The sequence below is a fragment of the Rhinolophus sinicus genome, chromosome 16 (assembly GCF_057876585.1).
Source record: "Rhinolophus sinicus isolate RSI-liver-muscle chromosome 16, RSI-T2T, whole genome shotgun sequence".
NCBI classification, from domain to species: Eukaryota; Metazoa; Chordata; class Mammalia; order Chiroptera; family Rhinolophidae; genus Rhinolophus; species Rhinolophus sinicus.
In genome coordinates, this window is record NC_142516.1 from 188,396,719 (window position 1) to 188,412,031 (window position 15,313).

General features: G+C 44.2%; 1 protein-coding gene across 1 annotated transcript; it reads left to right on the top strand.

Annotated features, from left to right (window-relative positions):
- Positions 1-11,938: 11,938 nt before the first annotated feature.
- Positions 11,939-13,704, top strand: LOC109439637 (beta-defensin 103A-like). Its single transcript, XM_019719926.3, has 2 exons — positions 11,939-12,446; positions 13,490-13,704. The coding sequence occupies exons 1-2, from the start codon at positions 12,389-12,391 to the stop codon at positions 13,633-13,635; spliced, it is 204 nt and encodes a 67-aa protein (XP_019575485.2). The 5' UTR covers positions 11,939-12,388; the 3' UTR covers positions 13,636-13,704.
- The last annotated feature ends 1,609 nt before the right edge of the window (positions 13,705-15,313 follow it).

Consider the following 15,313-nt stretch of genomic DNA (forward strand, 5'->3'; position numbering starts at 1 on the left):
ATCCCACCCCCAAAACTTTGGACAGAAAGATGGATATAAAATATAGTTATAATGACTTCTTCAAGTAGTAGAGTGGAGAGTTAGCAGAATCTGTGAGCCCGACGGACCGGGGTTCCAAACTTGAATTTTGCGAAGTTACCTCACTTCTCTTAGCCTCTGTTTCCTTATCCTTAAATCACGATTATATCAGGTTGATGCAAAAGTAATTGCGGTTTAAAAGGTTAAAAATAATTGCAAAAACCACAATTAGTTTTGCGCCAACCTAATAATATGGACCCCACACATTTTGACACAAAAATGCATGAAAGCACCAATTGCTATGAACGTAACTATAGTTCAGTAGATACCAGTCATTATGTGCAAAACACTTGATGGTTTTTCCATTGCCTATTGTAACAATAGCCAATAGGTTCATTTCAAATACAAGTTCTGATTAAATAATAGTGACAGAAGTCCTCTGTTTTAATTTTTCCCCCCCTGAGGTCCCATCCCTTGCCCTTGGATACGGCATTTCCTCCACTCCAGCCCCCAGCCCACTGATGGGTTGGCTCCATTGCTGTGTAAGAGTCACCTACACCCCACAGAAGCAGCCATCAGAGTGTGTAGGCTGCTGGCAAGAGTTGTTAGATGGTGAGCTTGTGCTGGGCTGAACATGAAATGCAGACGAAGAATCTGAATAGTGTGTAAAAGTACAAACAAAGCGTGGCATCATGCTCACTTCGTTCTATTTGGAATGAAGATATTGCCGTCACATGGTAGGACGTTGCATTTAGGGCAGTCTTACGTAAATTGTTTACATACCTACTTCTTTCTTAATTTTGCCCTCAGGAGTCAGGATAACCAGCCCCACCATGTTTGGTTGATTTGGGACGCTGGTAAAGCCACAGCACCACAGCACTGCTAAGGCTTCAAATTCTCGGACCAGTTTGAGCCTGTTAAGAGGTGTCCCATCTCCAGCCTGGCTCTCACCCTGGACCTTGCCTCCCTTCAGTGCCTGCCTGGTGTCACCACCTTAATTCTCTCTTCTTATTAGTGGTACCATCCTTACTCTGTCTCCTGCCAGGCTTCCCAGCCCGCTTTCTTGCACCCTTTATCCCTTCTTTCATGCTCAGTCATATCAACTTCTAACTCTAGCTCTCAAGTCTGTCCCTTTATCCCATTGTCAATGGAAAGATGATCTCCCTTAGTGCAGCTCTTAGTCTACTGGTCTTGAGCCTCATAACCCTTGAATCCATCCTCCATATTACATTTGCTGTGAATTTTTTGCTAAAACGTAAATTTATTCAGATTGCTCTGTTGTAAATCCTTTGTTGACTTTTCATTACTTGAAACTATTCTTTCTCTGTTTCCTAAATCTTCTGGGATTATTTCTCCTTTATGATATTTTTTCCTAAGTTTCCTAGTTTGAAAATATCTCCAGTTATTCAAAAGATGAAAGCAATTAAGACTTGAATACTTTCTCATAACACAAAGACAAAGGAAATGACACCGTGTATCAAAGGTGATAAGAAATGCTCACAAACAGTGCTAGTACATGATGTTCACTATGGAATTTGGCAATGGCTCCACGGGTGGTACGACACATGCTCTGTGTAAATGCAGAGCAGGGAGCAGTCACTTTCACCCGGAGTGATTGGGCCCATGAGGAGCTGGGCCTGCGGGTTGTGCTAACCAACGTGTAGAAAGAATTGGTTGAACACAGCGAGTGATTGCATTTGAGCAATGAGAAAAATTGGAAACAATTGGAAAGTGAAGGTGATATTTACAGAAAGAGGGAAAACTTGATTACAAGCCGAGGTGGTGGTAAGGTGCTAGATATTATCAAGATGGTAATGATCTTCAAATGGATGTAAAGATCAGTTAGGAGAGTTGGAATAGAGGCCCAGACTATGATAATGATGGAAGACATCGGCATAAAGGCTTGGATACCCCTCTCCCCAAGGATTATGCACGGCAGTAAGAGGGCCAGGAATAAGAATTTAGTGTATAATTAAGACCAGGAGGCACATTGTCTAGCCTGTCTAAGCCATAGTTTCCTCGCCTTCCTGTGAAATGCACGTAACTGTAGCAACCTTACTGAATCATGCCTAGTTCCAATGACGTACATACATGCAAATCGCTTAGCACAATGCCGGGCACATAGTATATGCTCAGCAAATGTCAGCTATCATGACGATGGTCATCGTCTTCATTATATGGTTATCATTATCGTTGTTATGACAATGTTAAAGTCTTAAGATGTCCTCTTTTAGGGGCTTGGGGGACAGAAAAAGGAAGAAAAATTCCATGATGAATCACAGATAACAATCAGAAGGATGGGAAGAAAACTGGAAAGTGTCTGTCTTTTATATGCCATGTTACCATGCCAGTGTCCGTGTCTTTTGCACCATTAGACTGGGAAATAGTGACGGGCACAAGCCCAGAGACTCATTAAGCTCGCTAACTTGTTGCACCGATGTTGCTAACACTTTTTGACATCAGAGGGATTATTTGTTATGAATTTGTACCAGCTGGACAGTTAACCAAGTTTACTATTTGAAAGTACTAAAAATGCTGCATGAAAAAGTTAGACGACCTGAACTTTTTGCCAACAATTCGTGGCTCTTGCATCACGACAATGCACCAGCTCACACGGCACTGTCTGTGAGGGAGTTTTTAGCCAAGAACTGTATTGGAACACCCTCCCCACTCACCTGATCTGGCCCCTAATGACTTCTTTCTTTACCAGAAGGTAAAGGAAATCTTGAATAGAAGACATTTTGATGACATTCAGGACATCAAGGGTAATACAACGACAGCTCTGATGGCCACTCCCGAAAGAGAGTTTCAAAATTGTTTTGAAGGGTGGAGTAGGCGCTGGCATCTGTGCATAGCTTCCCAAGGGGAGTACTTCTAAGGTGACTATAGTGATATTCAGCAAGGAGGTATGCAGCACTTGTTCTAGCATGAATTTGCGAACTTAATTGTTGGACCTCGTACTATTTATCTGTGTATTCTTTATTGCATCACGTGCTAAGTTCTTAGTATCGAGCAGATGTCCAGTTTTCTGGATATTGAATTGAAGTGGAAGGACAGGTTTCAAGATTAAAAGTAGCCCCACAAGTCACATGTTGCAACAAGGTCAAGTCAGATGATTGTGGACAAAGAAGCCATTGGATGTAAAAGTCATCATTGAACTGAGAAATGGATTTCTTGAGACAGACAGCAGGAAGTAATAAATGGTGGGTGGACGGAACAGGGGGTACATATGAGTACAGACAACTCTTTTGAGAAATTTGATAATGAATAAAAAAAAGAGTAATCATTTGAGGAGAAAAGAGTGGTCAAGGAAAGGTTGTTTTAAAATAAAGAATGGAGTGCAATTGTGGACCATCCTGAAGGAGCCACGGAGAACGAGAGCGTAAGAGAATGTGGTATCAAAGGGATAGGGTACAAGCAATGGTACATGGTTAACAGAGGTGGATTCCACAGGTATAGAGAGAAGATCCTTGGGAAAGGGGAAAACTTTCTCTAAAACAAGAGGAAAGAAGTAAGAATTGATGAAAATATAAAGATTTGAAGGATAGTCTGGAACATGATATTCGTTGGGGAGATAGTTGGTTCCTGTTCCCTTTTATTCCCGTAAGTTAAAAACACTTGGCAAGAGAAAGAATTACTTTTTAAAGTCTTGCATTGGTTTTTCACATCTTTTCTTAAAATTGTGCATTCTAAACCATCTGTGTGTTTTCTTACTTGAAAAAGATATCATCACGTTATCTAAACTGCAAAGAAAAATATAGGGAATATGCCCCCCCCAAAAAAAAGGGGGGCGGCATTAATTCAAGAGACATTTTTTTCTTTTCCCTGGCAGGAGTCAACCTGGGTGTGTCCACATTGGAGGAGTCTGCCCTTCAAGCCCCAGCCTGAACGTAATATACATACTCACTCAGTGAACCCACGATCTTTCCTAGAGTGAGCGGCTGCCTTCCCACAGAGCACTGCACTGCCTCAGGGCTCATCATCGGAGACAATGCCATCTTCTGGCTCTCTTCTTCTGACTCTCTTCTCCTGGGAGATCCTATCCCACGGGCAATGCCTCTCATTCTTTTCTTGTTCTTGTAATGTTCTCAGGCACCCATGGTTCTTCCTTGAAGGAAAGTCAAGGAGGAGAATCTCGGAGGATTTGGATTTGTGACCTGAGAAGGGACTGAGAGGAGGTCCTTGTGCAGAGTTGGTGACAACGTGAATGTGGAATCACTTTCGCAAAGCTAAACAGTATCTCTGTATCTGCTAGCCCCATGGGTAAATTGCGGAGGGATAGTCTGTCATGATTGGCAGTGGTGGGGGATGCATGGGCCTGGCTGGGTTAGAGTGGCCCACTCTTAGAAGGGTGGGCAATGACTGCATGAACGTAGGACATGGTGGGTATGAAGACCCTTGAAAAACAGCCTTCCTGATTTAGCCAAAGAGGGCTGTAAGCATCATCTCCTCAAACTAATTTATTTTTCATATGAAGAAATGAAGAGTAAAAATGGCGATGCAGGATGATTTTATGTGACAATACAGAGCCTCAGTGATTGTCAATGTGAGACCACTGAGAAGATATACCCAGCCGCCCTCCCCAACAGTCTTTGAATCAGAGCTTTGGCACAGCTCCTGGGCAGAGAAAACAGCGATGCCTCTACTGAGAGTGCTTCCCTCTGGACTGTGTCTAGTTGCTCTGAGAACCATGTCACTGATCAACTGTAGAGTGGCTGGGACCCAAGGAATGTCCCTGGGCATCAATAGCATAACTGACAGGGGCCAAGCGCCCAGAGTCCTCGCAGGAAGATTCTATAAATCCACACAAAGATCTGTGGAAGAGTTCCCACCAGGCCCCTGGGTCTTTACGGAGGTGTTGTGTGTGTGTGTTGGGGTGGGGGGGAGGGTGTCAGCACATTATATGATTTAAATCTTAAATCTAGTTTTTCACAAATTAGTGGCACGGCCCACACCAGGCTCTTCACTGTTCCCTCAGCTGTCTCTGTGCTTCTCCACCTCAGTGCTCAGCTCCTAAAGAGGAAAGTTGTGTCTCTGACTGTCTGCTCACCTGGTCAACCAGGTGAGGAGTCCTGTGAGTCAGGGTGAGCCAGGTGTCTCTCAGGTGCGACACTTGTCCCTGCTTTGCACTCCTTCCCCTTGCTTTCTACTGACACTCTCTGTCTCTCTCTCTCTCTCTGTCTCTCTCTGTCTCTCTGTCTCTCTCTGTCTCTCTCTCTCTCTCTGTCTCTCTCTGTCTCTCTGTCTCTCTCTGTCTCTCTCTGTCTCTCTCTGTCTCTCTCTGTCTCTCTCTCTGTCTCTCTCTCTCTCTGTCTCTCTCTGTCTCTCTCTCTGTCTCTCTCTCTGTCTCTCTCTGTCTCTCTGTCTCTCTCTGTCTCTCTCTGTCTCTCTCTCTCTGTCTCTCTCTGTCTCTCTCTGTCTCTCTCTCTCTGTCTCTCTCTCTCTCTGTCTCTCTCTGTCTCTCTGTCTCTCTCTGTCTGTCTCTCTCTGTCTCTCTCTGTCTCTCTCTGTCTCTCTCTCTGTCTCTCTCTCTGTCTCTCTCTGTCTCTCTGTCTCTCTCTGTCTCTCTCTGTCTCTCTCTCTCTGTCTCTCTCTGTCTCTCTCTGTCTCTCTCTCTCTGTCTCTCTCTCTCTCTGTCTCTCTCTGTCTCTCTGTCTCTCTCTGTCTGTCTCTCTCTGTCTCTCTCTGTCTCTCTCTGTCTCTCTCTGTCTCTCTGTCTCTCTCTGTCTCTCTCTGTCTCTCTCTGTCTCTCTCTGTCTCTCTCTGTCTCTCTCTGTCTCTCTCTCTCTGTCTCTCTCTGTCTCTCTCTCTCTCTGTCTCTCTCTCTGTCTCTCTCTCTCTCTCTGTCTCTCTCTGTCTCTCTCTCTGTCTCTCTCTCTGTCTCTGTCTCTCTCTCTCTGTCTCTCTCTGTCTCTCTGTCTCTCTCTGTCTCTCTCTCTCTGTCTCTCTCTCTGTCTCTCTCTCTGTCTCTCTCTCTCTCTCTGTCTCTCTCTCTCTGTCTCTCTCTGTCTCTCTCTCTCTCTCTCTGTCTCTCTCTCTGTCTCTCTCTCTGTCTCTCTCTCTCTCTGTCTCTCTCTCTCTCTCTGTCTCTCTCTCTCTCTCTGTCTCTCTCTCTCTCTCTCTGTCTCTCTCTCTCTGTCTCTCTCTCTCTGTCTCTCTCTCTCTCTGTCTCTCTCTCTCTCTCTCTCTCTCTCTCTCTCTCTCTCTCTCGGAATGGAGAACAATATCAAATAAAGTGTTTATAATTCTAGGGTGTTTTCAGAAAGCTAAAGGGCCAACAGTGTTTGTTCATGCCAGGAAGCTGCAATAATGTCAAGAAAACTTGCTGCCTGAAGATGATATAAATAAATATTAGTTCACACCCAGGTGGTTCGGTGGAGACAGATACCTCAGTGACCCAGTGTGAAATAAGCCCTATGCTTTCCCTAGTCCACTGCCTCATGTTGAGAAGTAGCTTTCCAACTTGGGTTTGAAAGGAAGATGGTATCTTCTAAAGCAGGTGTCACAGCTCAGATGCCTTCAGGCGATATGCAAACTTGTAAATGCCCAAGCAGGGCAAATGAAACTAAGCGCTAAGCTGATTTTTTTTTTTTTAATTAAAGTTTATTGGGGTGACAATGGTTAGTAAAGTTACATAGGTTTCAGGTATATACACAATGGAATACTATTCTGCCATGAGAAAAGATAAAATAGTGCCATTTGCGATATGGGTGAATCTTGAGATTATAATGCTAAGCGAAATAAGTCAAACAGAAAAAATTGAGTGAATTTGATTTCACTGATATGTGGTATATAAAACTGAAAACAACAAAGGAATAAGGCTAAGCTGATTTTTAAACCTCCATGGAGGTCTAACAAACTGACAAAACAAAATGCCTCCATAGATGGTCCCCAACTAAAGGCCTACGCTTTGCCAACCTTCCAGAAGAAAAGGCAGCCTATGGTGATCGCTGGGGAAAGGTTTTGTTTCTCCTGTTTCCTTGCTTACATTATTTTTTAGAGAAGTAATTAACCTAAAATAACAGTGATAAATCGAAATGCTAGAAGCTGCCTCACATATATACCTACGAGGAGGCAGACAAAATTGTGAGGCTGTGTAAACAAACACCAGAGCAAGTTGGTAGCCACTGGCAACTCCACACCACAGATCCAACTTTATGCTAAATCTTAAGATGTTGATAAAGTTACAGGAGGGTCATGTGTAGCAAAGTGTTATTCTAGCTGTTGACAATACAGTAATGTCACCACAAGGGGAAGAATTAACAAAATTTTAATATTATGATGGTTTAGACCATGGACTTGGAAGACAGTCAAAGTCCAACAAGAGAAATTGAAATAAATTTAAGAATCTCAAATGGGGGAAATTTAATGTAGACAATTGCTTTATAGGTGATAGGACAGCTGAGAAGCCAAATGTATGGTGAGTCACCTCGGAATTTGCAACGGCAGAAAGACACTGCTATCCTTAGGGCCAGAGGGACAAAGGGAGGAAGGAGGCAATGTTCCCAATGGGATGTGGATCACACAGCATACCCAGTCATAGCAGACCTGCCTGGTGAAAGCTGGGACCGTGAGTGAAAGGGCTTTCTGGAGTAGAAGGCACAGAGGAGAGGCTTCCTGAAGTCCAAGAAGAGAAATAGCCTGCTTCTTACCAATTCCTGCCCTCCCGTCCTCTGCCAGTGCATCCCTGTCACGCAGGGTGGCACACAGGGTCTCAGCTCCCGCTCCCCGCATAAGAACGCAGGACACAGTGAGGCCAAAAAGGAACACCCACGGAGCCATAGATAGGGGAGTCATACCACTATAGACTCACTGGCGGCTGGGCTGGAGACACAGGAAGCAGGAGCCACACTAGCCGCAACCTGCCGTCCACTTGTCTCTGCCAACCAACCTCACTTGCTGACTGCAATCCGCCCTGCTCACTGCAATCTGCGCTTGCTATCTCAGCCACCATCTCCTTGCTAGCCCCCATTTTCTGCTAGCGTAGCCACAGCAGTTATATTAGTGGCCAGTGGCTCACTGGTTACAGCTGATGGCCAACCAGCCACAGCTGATGACCATGCAATCATAGTTGATGGCCATTTACTACCTGAGCCAACACCTTTCTATGTGAGGCCGAGAGCCTGGAAACTGCACTCCTGGCTCTTTCCCCACAATCCCTTTGGCCAATCTATATGGTAGCTGGAGGGCAGAGGTGCCTGAGAAATGTGTGTAGTTCCCTACAGTTCAGAGCAGTACCCTTTACTATCTGGGTGGCCTAGGCCAAGTCATTCACCCTCTTTAAGCCTCAGTTTCCTCATCTATAAAACTGAGATAATGCTTCCCTTTACCTCTTTAACGTTGATGATGACATGATTAAAATGGCTGCAAAGGAAAATGGCTGAATCACCCTACACAGTGTTAAGATAAAGAGTTTAAACCTTGGATTCAGAGGGTAAAGGGGGTGGGGGTGGGAGATGAGGGTAAGGGGGATTAAATACATGGTGATGGAAGGAGAACTGACTCTGGGTGGTGAACACACAATGGGATTTATAGATGATGTGATACAGAATTGTACACCTGAAATCTATGTAATTTTACTAACAACTGTCACCCCAATAAATTTAAAAAATAAATTATAAAAAAAACCTTGGATTCCCTTGCTGGGAGCCCAGGCCACCATCTTGAAGGTGTCTTGATATTGCTAACCAGCCTTCATTGGTTATTCTTCCTGAGGGCCACATGGGTAATACGTGGGTCAAGTGGTAGTTTGCAATTTACAAGTCAACTTCACATCATTAATTCATAGGGCTATCACTATGGGCTAAACAGGACATATATTACTGTCTGTGCTTTATTGTCGAGGCACAGGTGCTCAAAGACTTTAGGAATTTATTCAAGTAAACCCAAATAATAAGCGAGAGGGCTGAGAGTTAAACTGGGAGCATCTGACTCCAAACCTAGCGTTTTGCCCCCCGCATAGTGCTTCCCCTTGAACAAAAACTTGGATCAGCCAATTCTCTGCTCCATATTTTAAAAACGACCTTCAAAGAAAAAAAATTAGAGGAAACTCTGACATGAACAAAAAAGTTAAATAAGTCTCTCCTCTCTCAACCTAATCAACATAAAAAAAACCCCAAAAACCCAGACTCAGAGCTGAGAGGACACCCAGCTCATTTTGTAGTTTACAGGGTCCACACTTCCAAACGTTGGTGACCCAAAGCCCCAGGGCCAGGGAGTAGGTCCAGCTCTTGTCAGGGTCTTCATATTCTCTGAGCACAATGAATTATTAGATAGGAAACATGTAAATGCTATTACGTAAGGGGCTAAAAATATTTTTGAAATTAAAAATAAAAAAAGAGGGGCAGACAGAGAGGGCTCAGTTGATTAGAGTTCAGTGCTCATAACACCCAGGTCGCAGGCTAGTGAGCTGCGCCCTCCACAACTGGATTGAAAACAACGACTTGACTTGGAGCTGATGGGTCCTGGAAGAACACACTATTCTCCAATATTCCCCAATAAAAATTAAAAACAAAAAGAAAGAAAGAAAGAAAAAGTTATAATAAACTAAAAAACAAACAAACAAACAAACAAACAAAAAAAAAAACCGGCAAACCACAGTTATCAGTGGTTCTCCAGGTAGAGGAGAAGTAAAGAACACTGTGTCACTCGTCCATGGCTTAAATTTTTACCACATCTATGCATAACTTTTATAATATTTTTTAAATACAGAAATGCCCCTTAAAATACACTTTGTGAGTGGGGAGGATGCCTAGTTATAGTCAAATCCTCAACCTCCAGCTTCCAAATTAGCTGACAAGGAAAAGTGGCTTTTATTTCTAAAGAACCTTTTGTGAAATGATGGTGTTACGTTGAATTGCCTCCCAGTCTTTGAAGGAACATGTCAGACCAAGGGTTCACTGTGCAGTTCTGTTCCCCAAACAAAAAAGTAAAACCTCACCTGATGCTCTGATGAGTCCAGCGCTGTGTCTGGCCTGAGAGATGGTTATAATTCTGTACAATACCTCCCACCCTCTCTCTTTCACCCTATGGAAGACTCTTCACACAGTCAATAGCCCACCCACCCCACACTCACTTCCTTCCCCATTTAAAAATATCTGCTTTGTCTCAAATCCTGAACTTAGGAGGAAAGTTAGATTTAAAAAAAATAAAGTGTGTACAATTCCAAATTCTTCTTTAATCTGCTCTCTGAACTCGCTCTTCAGCATGAACTACCTTTCTTCTGCATTTCCATAGCCCGTGCTTGAACCCTTAGTATGGCACTTATCAAAACCCACCCTCTATGGTTTATTTGACTATATGCCCATCTGCCTTTACCTCCACGGGAGTTTCTTTTCTTTTTTATTAATTTTATTGGGGTGTGTGGGGACAGAGCCAGGAGTGCAGTGTCCAGGCTCTCGGCCTCTCATGGAAAGGTGCTGGCTCAGGTAGTAAATGCCATCAACTGTGATTGGATGGCTGTCAGCTGTGGCTAGTTGGCCATTAGCTGTAACCAGTGAGCCACTGGCCACTAATATAACTGCCATGGCTACGCTAGCAGCAAATGGGGGGCTAGCAAGAAGGTGGTGGCTGAGCTAGCAAGAGCGGATTGCAGTTAGCACGGCCGATTGCAGTTAGCAAGTGAGGTTGGTTGGCAGAGAAGTGGCAGGTTGCAGATAGTGTGGCTCCTGCTTCCTGTGTCTCCAACCCAGCCGCCAGCCAGACTATAGTGGCATGACTCCCCTACATATGGCTCCGTGGGTGTTCCTTTTTGGCCTCACCATGTCCTGCGTTCTTATGTGGGGAGCGGGAGCAGAGACTCTGCATGTCACCCTGCATGACAGGGTGACATTAGTTAATAAAATTATATAGGTTTCAAGTGTCCAATTCTGTAATACATCATCTGTAAATTGCATGGTGTTAAGGGAGTTTCTTGAGAGAAAGAACCAGAATTTGTCCTTCTTTGTATTTCTGTCCTTCCGTCCCTTCGCCTACCCCAAGCACCTGGGACTTGTCTCTGTCTACAGTAGATGTTCAGAGTTTGCTTACAGAATCCAACAGGTGTGTCAGGATCCTGAGCACACGCACCTGGAACTAACACACCCAGGAACCTCAGTGGGTCCATTATAATTGCATTCACACAATGCTACAGCCACACAACGTCACAGTAACGTCAGCTCCCAATTAAACTATCGACAAATATAATCCATTGATTGGATTCCTTAACATTTAAGTCTAATAATTAATAAAATAAAAAAGCAGTTGGTCTACTAAACATTGACTCTGTATCCAGGGGAAATCACCTGAGCCCTGGCCTTCCTTGAATGCTCATGAAATGTGAGTAACCAGAAGTCTGAAGTGTACCTTCTTGAGGCCCTCATTTGCAAAAACGGTGTCATCAACAAGGAGGAGATAGCACTCCATCAAATACGTCATCCCAGCATTCTCTTGCTCTGATGAAGGAAAATGAGACACCTTCTTGATTCATGGATTTGGCAGTTTTCAGACAATGATGAAGTGTCAGCCATGTTTCACCAAAATTCCAGCACTCCATCATGGCCAAGGGGCATAGGGTCAGAGGCTCGGGAATGTAGCCCATGTTTCCTCCTTTTCCTCACCACCTAGATAAAGTCAATCCTGTTTTATCTCCATTTCAGGCATACCTGTGTAGCCCCATGGTGTGACCCAACCCGAGTTTACACCTAGATTCTCAATATGTCCAAGGCCGGACTGTTGTGGATCCCAGACTCCAGGACTTTAAAAAGAAGACAGAAGCTTGGAAGTACCACAGTGGGGACCAGTCCGCTCCCAGTGAAATGCCCTAGGACTGCTTCCAAGGGGAGGCAGGTCTTTCCCACCTACCCTGTTTCCCCCAAAATAAGACCTAGCCAGACAATCAGCTCTAATGTGTCTTTTGGAACAAAAATTAATATAAGACCCTGTATTATATATTATATTACCCGGTCTTATAGTAAAATAAGACCAGATCTTATATTAATTTTTGCTCCAAAACACGCATTAGAGCTGATTGTCCGGCTGGGTTTTATTTTCGGGGAAACACAGTACGCCTGCAACAAGAGTGGAGCCAGACCTGGACGGGGCCAGACCTGGACAAGCTCCCAGAGCCTAGAGAGCGTGAGGACAGCTGTAGGGTCACAGCGAACTTTGCTTCACTCTTTAGGTTTGTAATTAACCTCCGGCTTAGTGGGTGTCGTCTGTGTTGTAAGAGACGTTGGCGTAAAGCATCAGGAACAAGTTCATGTTGTCATCAGTGTGATATTACAGGAATTGCAGCCTTTGCTCACTATACCTATGGCTGTGGGGTGGAACGTTTATAAAGTGAACAAACATCTTTCTGTCCAGTCTCACTGTGCTGTGAACCCTGCCAGCCATGAGGATCTATTACCTGGTCTTTGCATTGCTGCTCTTGTTCTTCATGCCTGTTCCAGGTAAGATGGGCTAGGAAATGAGAGGGCTGGAAGCACTGAGAACATGTGATTCAGAATCAGTCCCTTTCCATTCTTCAGGAAACTGTAGACCAAGTAGATTTGTTGTGTGGGAAATAGACACCATTTTTTTTCTAACAAGGATCAAGAATCTGAGAGCAGGTTTCCCAATCTTTTTTTTTTTTTTTTTCCCCAGGACTTTATTGGGGAACAGTATGTACTTCTGGGACTTTTCCAAGTCAAGTTGTTGTCCTTTCCATCTTAGTTGTGGAGGGTGCAGCTCAGCTCCAAGTCCAGTTGCCTTTGTTAGTTGCAGGGGGCGCAGCCCACCATCCCTTGTGTGAGTCGAGGAGTCGAACCAGCAACCTTGTGGTTGAGAGCCCGCTCTACAACCAGGGAGCCATCTGGCCACCTGGGAGCTGAGCAGCAGCTCATTGACTTCATTCTAGTTGCAGAGAGAGCAGCTCACAGTGGCCCATGTGGGGATCAAACCAGCAGCCCCCTTGCCCAGAGCTCGAATTCTACCCAACTGAGGCACCTGTCTGCCCCCTCCCAATCTTTTGTGATCCATTCGTAACAGACTAAGTAGCTTACAAAAGCCACTCTTTATGGAAGGACTCTTATACCTGTTAATGAAACATGAAGGAAATGATAGAGAAATTTTAATACCACCAGGAAAGGTTGATTTGACCTGAGAGCAGAAGCACGGACTTCCATTTTATTAGCTTAGTGGTTGGAGGTAGAGTCTTCGGGCCACTTGAGGGGCCTGGGGACCACTGCAGCCCCAGCCCTCCCGTGTGTCTGCTCAGGGGCTGCTCACCATTGCCACACACTGCCCACAGCTGAGCTGTAGCCCAGAGATATTTTGTTGATTGAATGCCTGGTACTACCGTCTACTTCACTCCTGATTTTATAGAAAAAGGAAAACGGACAAAAAAAGAATAAAAGAAAGGCAACAAATCAGTTATTTGAGGAATTCCAAAAGCTTTGTGCTTGTACTAGAGCCTTCCTAAAACCTTCCTGTGTATTCTATTCTCTCCTTGCAGGTAATGGAGGACTCATCAATACATTACAAAGGTATTTTTGCAAGATAAGAAGCGGTCGCTGTGCTGTGCTTAGCTGCCTCCCGAGAGAGGAGCATATAGGCAGCTGCTCTTCCGGGGGCCGGAAATGCTGCCGAAGAAAGAAATGAAAAATCCAGAAATACGATGAGAATGTTCTGAAGTGTGAAAAGGCCTACTTGGAGTTTATAGAAGCAAAATTAAATGAAATATTTTTGCAAAAAAATTAGAAGTTTGATTTTTTCGTTGTTTTGTTCTTCATTCTGGTTATGGTAGTAGTTATTGCCAAATAGCAAACTTAGAAAGTGTTAATGACACACTTTTAAGTCAAATCAAGTATAATTTCTAGAGGAATTCACAAGGGGACCTAAACTGAATCTCCAAGGGTTATTCCTCTTTTGTAAATTCTATACCCCAGTGAAATTGAACGTCTTGTTCTTCCTGAAATATTTTCTTTGCTTTCTGGTCACCCAGGCCTTTGAGCATTTCAGTCCCTCTACCCAGCACAGCATCTCCCCAACAAATCTATGTGTAAAACATCAATGCATCCCTCTGGTCTTCCCAAGTCCTCTGCACACTTTACACCTCAAAGAAACGGGGGGTGGGGGTGGGGGGCTGGCTCTTCCTCAAATATTCCCTTTGTTTCCTCCCACCCATGTCTCTGCTCTGGCTGCCTTCATACCTACCATGTAATCTCTCTTCTAGCTTTGTCTCAAAACTTTAACCCATCCCTCAGGAGCCGTCTCAAATTCTACCTCCTTGAAAACAGCTGATTTTTCAAACAAATGTGATCTGTCTTCTGATTCACCACAGGGTTCTGACTTGACCACTCTATGAATCTTGCTTGATTTTTGAATTGTGTACATATACATATTTCCCATCTTTATAGTTGGTTGCACAATGTTTAAGGGCAAGGACCTTGTCATAATCATTTCTGGCCTGACTAGTAAAGTGTCTTGCATCAAAAAAGGATTAACCACTGTGGGAACGTCCCTCCTACAGTACGCAACCGGAGAACTGGACACAGATACGAAACAAGAGTTTCAGGCATTGGACAGCAAGCAGTGCAGCACTGTGGCTGGAGAAGCATATGATGTCTCCCACCTACTGCAGGAGGCAGGTTCCAGGCCAAAGCACAGGAAGGAGATGCCCAAACAGACCAACAATCCTCTGAGTCAAGGAGATGGAGGTCAAAGTTCCAACAGCATGATGCATCCCCATTTCCAAGGCAGGAAACCAGAGATGGACATATGGGTAGGGGTGGAGCTCCTGAGTGTTGTGGGGGTGGGGGCGGGGGAGGGGGCCTCTGAATCTTGGCCTGAGTACTGACCTCACAAGGTCAGAGGAAAACAAAAACATCCAAAAGGGGTTAGATGAGCCATTCCAAAAGCATATACAAGGCTGGAGAAATATGCATTCCCACCAGCAAAGTGGAGAGACCTCACGAGAGTCCTCAGAAAGGGACTGCATGAGTGTGGGGCTGTTGAGCTCTAGATTAAACTGTTCTGGAACTACTCTAACACATTAAAAAAAAAACATTCATGAAAGAATAAAAACAATCTGCAAGCAACTTAAATGTGAGCCAGAATAAAGTCCAACATTCCTTAAAGGGAAACAACAAAGTCCATCACTCAATAATATAAGATTTATAATATACTGAATCTAGTCAGAAGTACCAGACTTGTAAAGAAGCCAGAGAACATGGTCTATAATCGAGAGAAAAGTCAATCAGTAAAAACAGACCCAGTGATGACAACGACAGAATCAGCAACAAGGGACTTACAAGAGAGGTTATAAATCTAATACATA

Excerpts from the sequence above, each read along its gene's own strand:
- LOC109439637 (XM_019719926.3), top strand. The coding sequence starts at position 12,389 with ATGAGGATCTATTACCTGGTCTTTGCATTGCTGCTCTTGTTCTTCATG. Across the intron at positions 12,447-13,489 it reads GTTCTTCATGCCTGTTCCAG|GTAATGGAGGACTCATCAAT; the intron begins GTAAGATGGGCT and ends CTCTCCTTGCAG.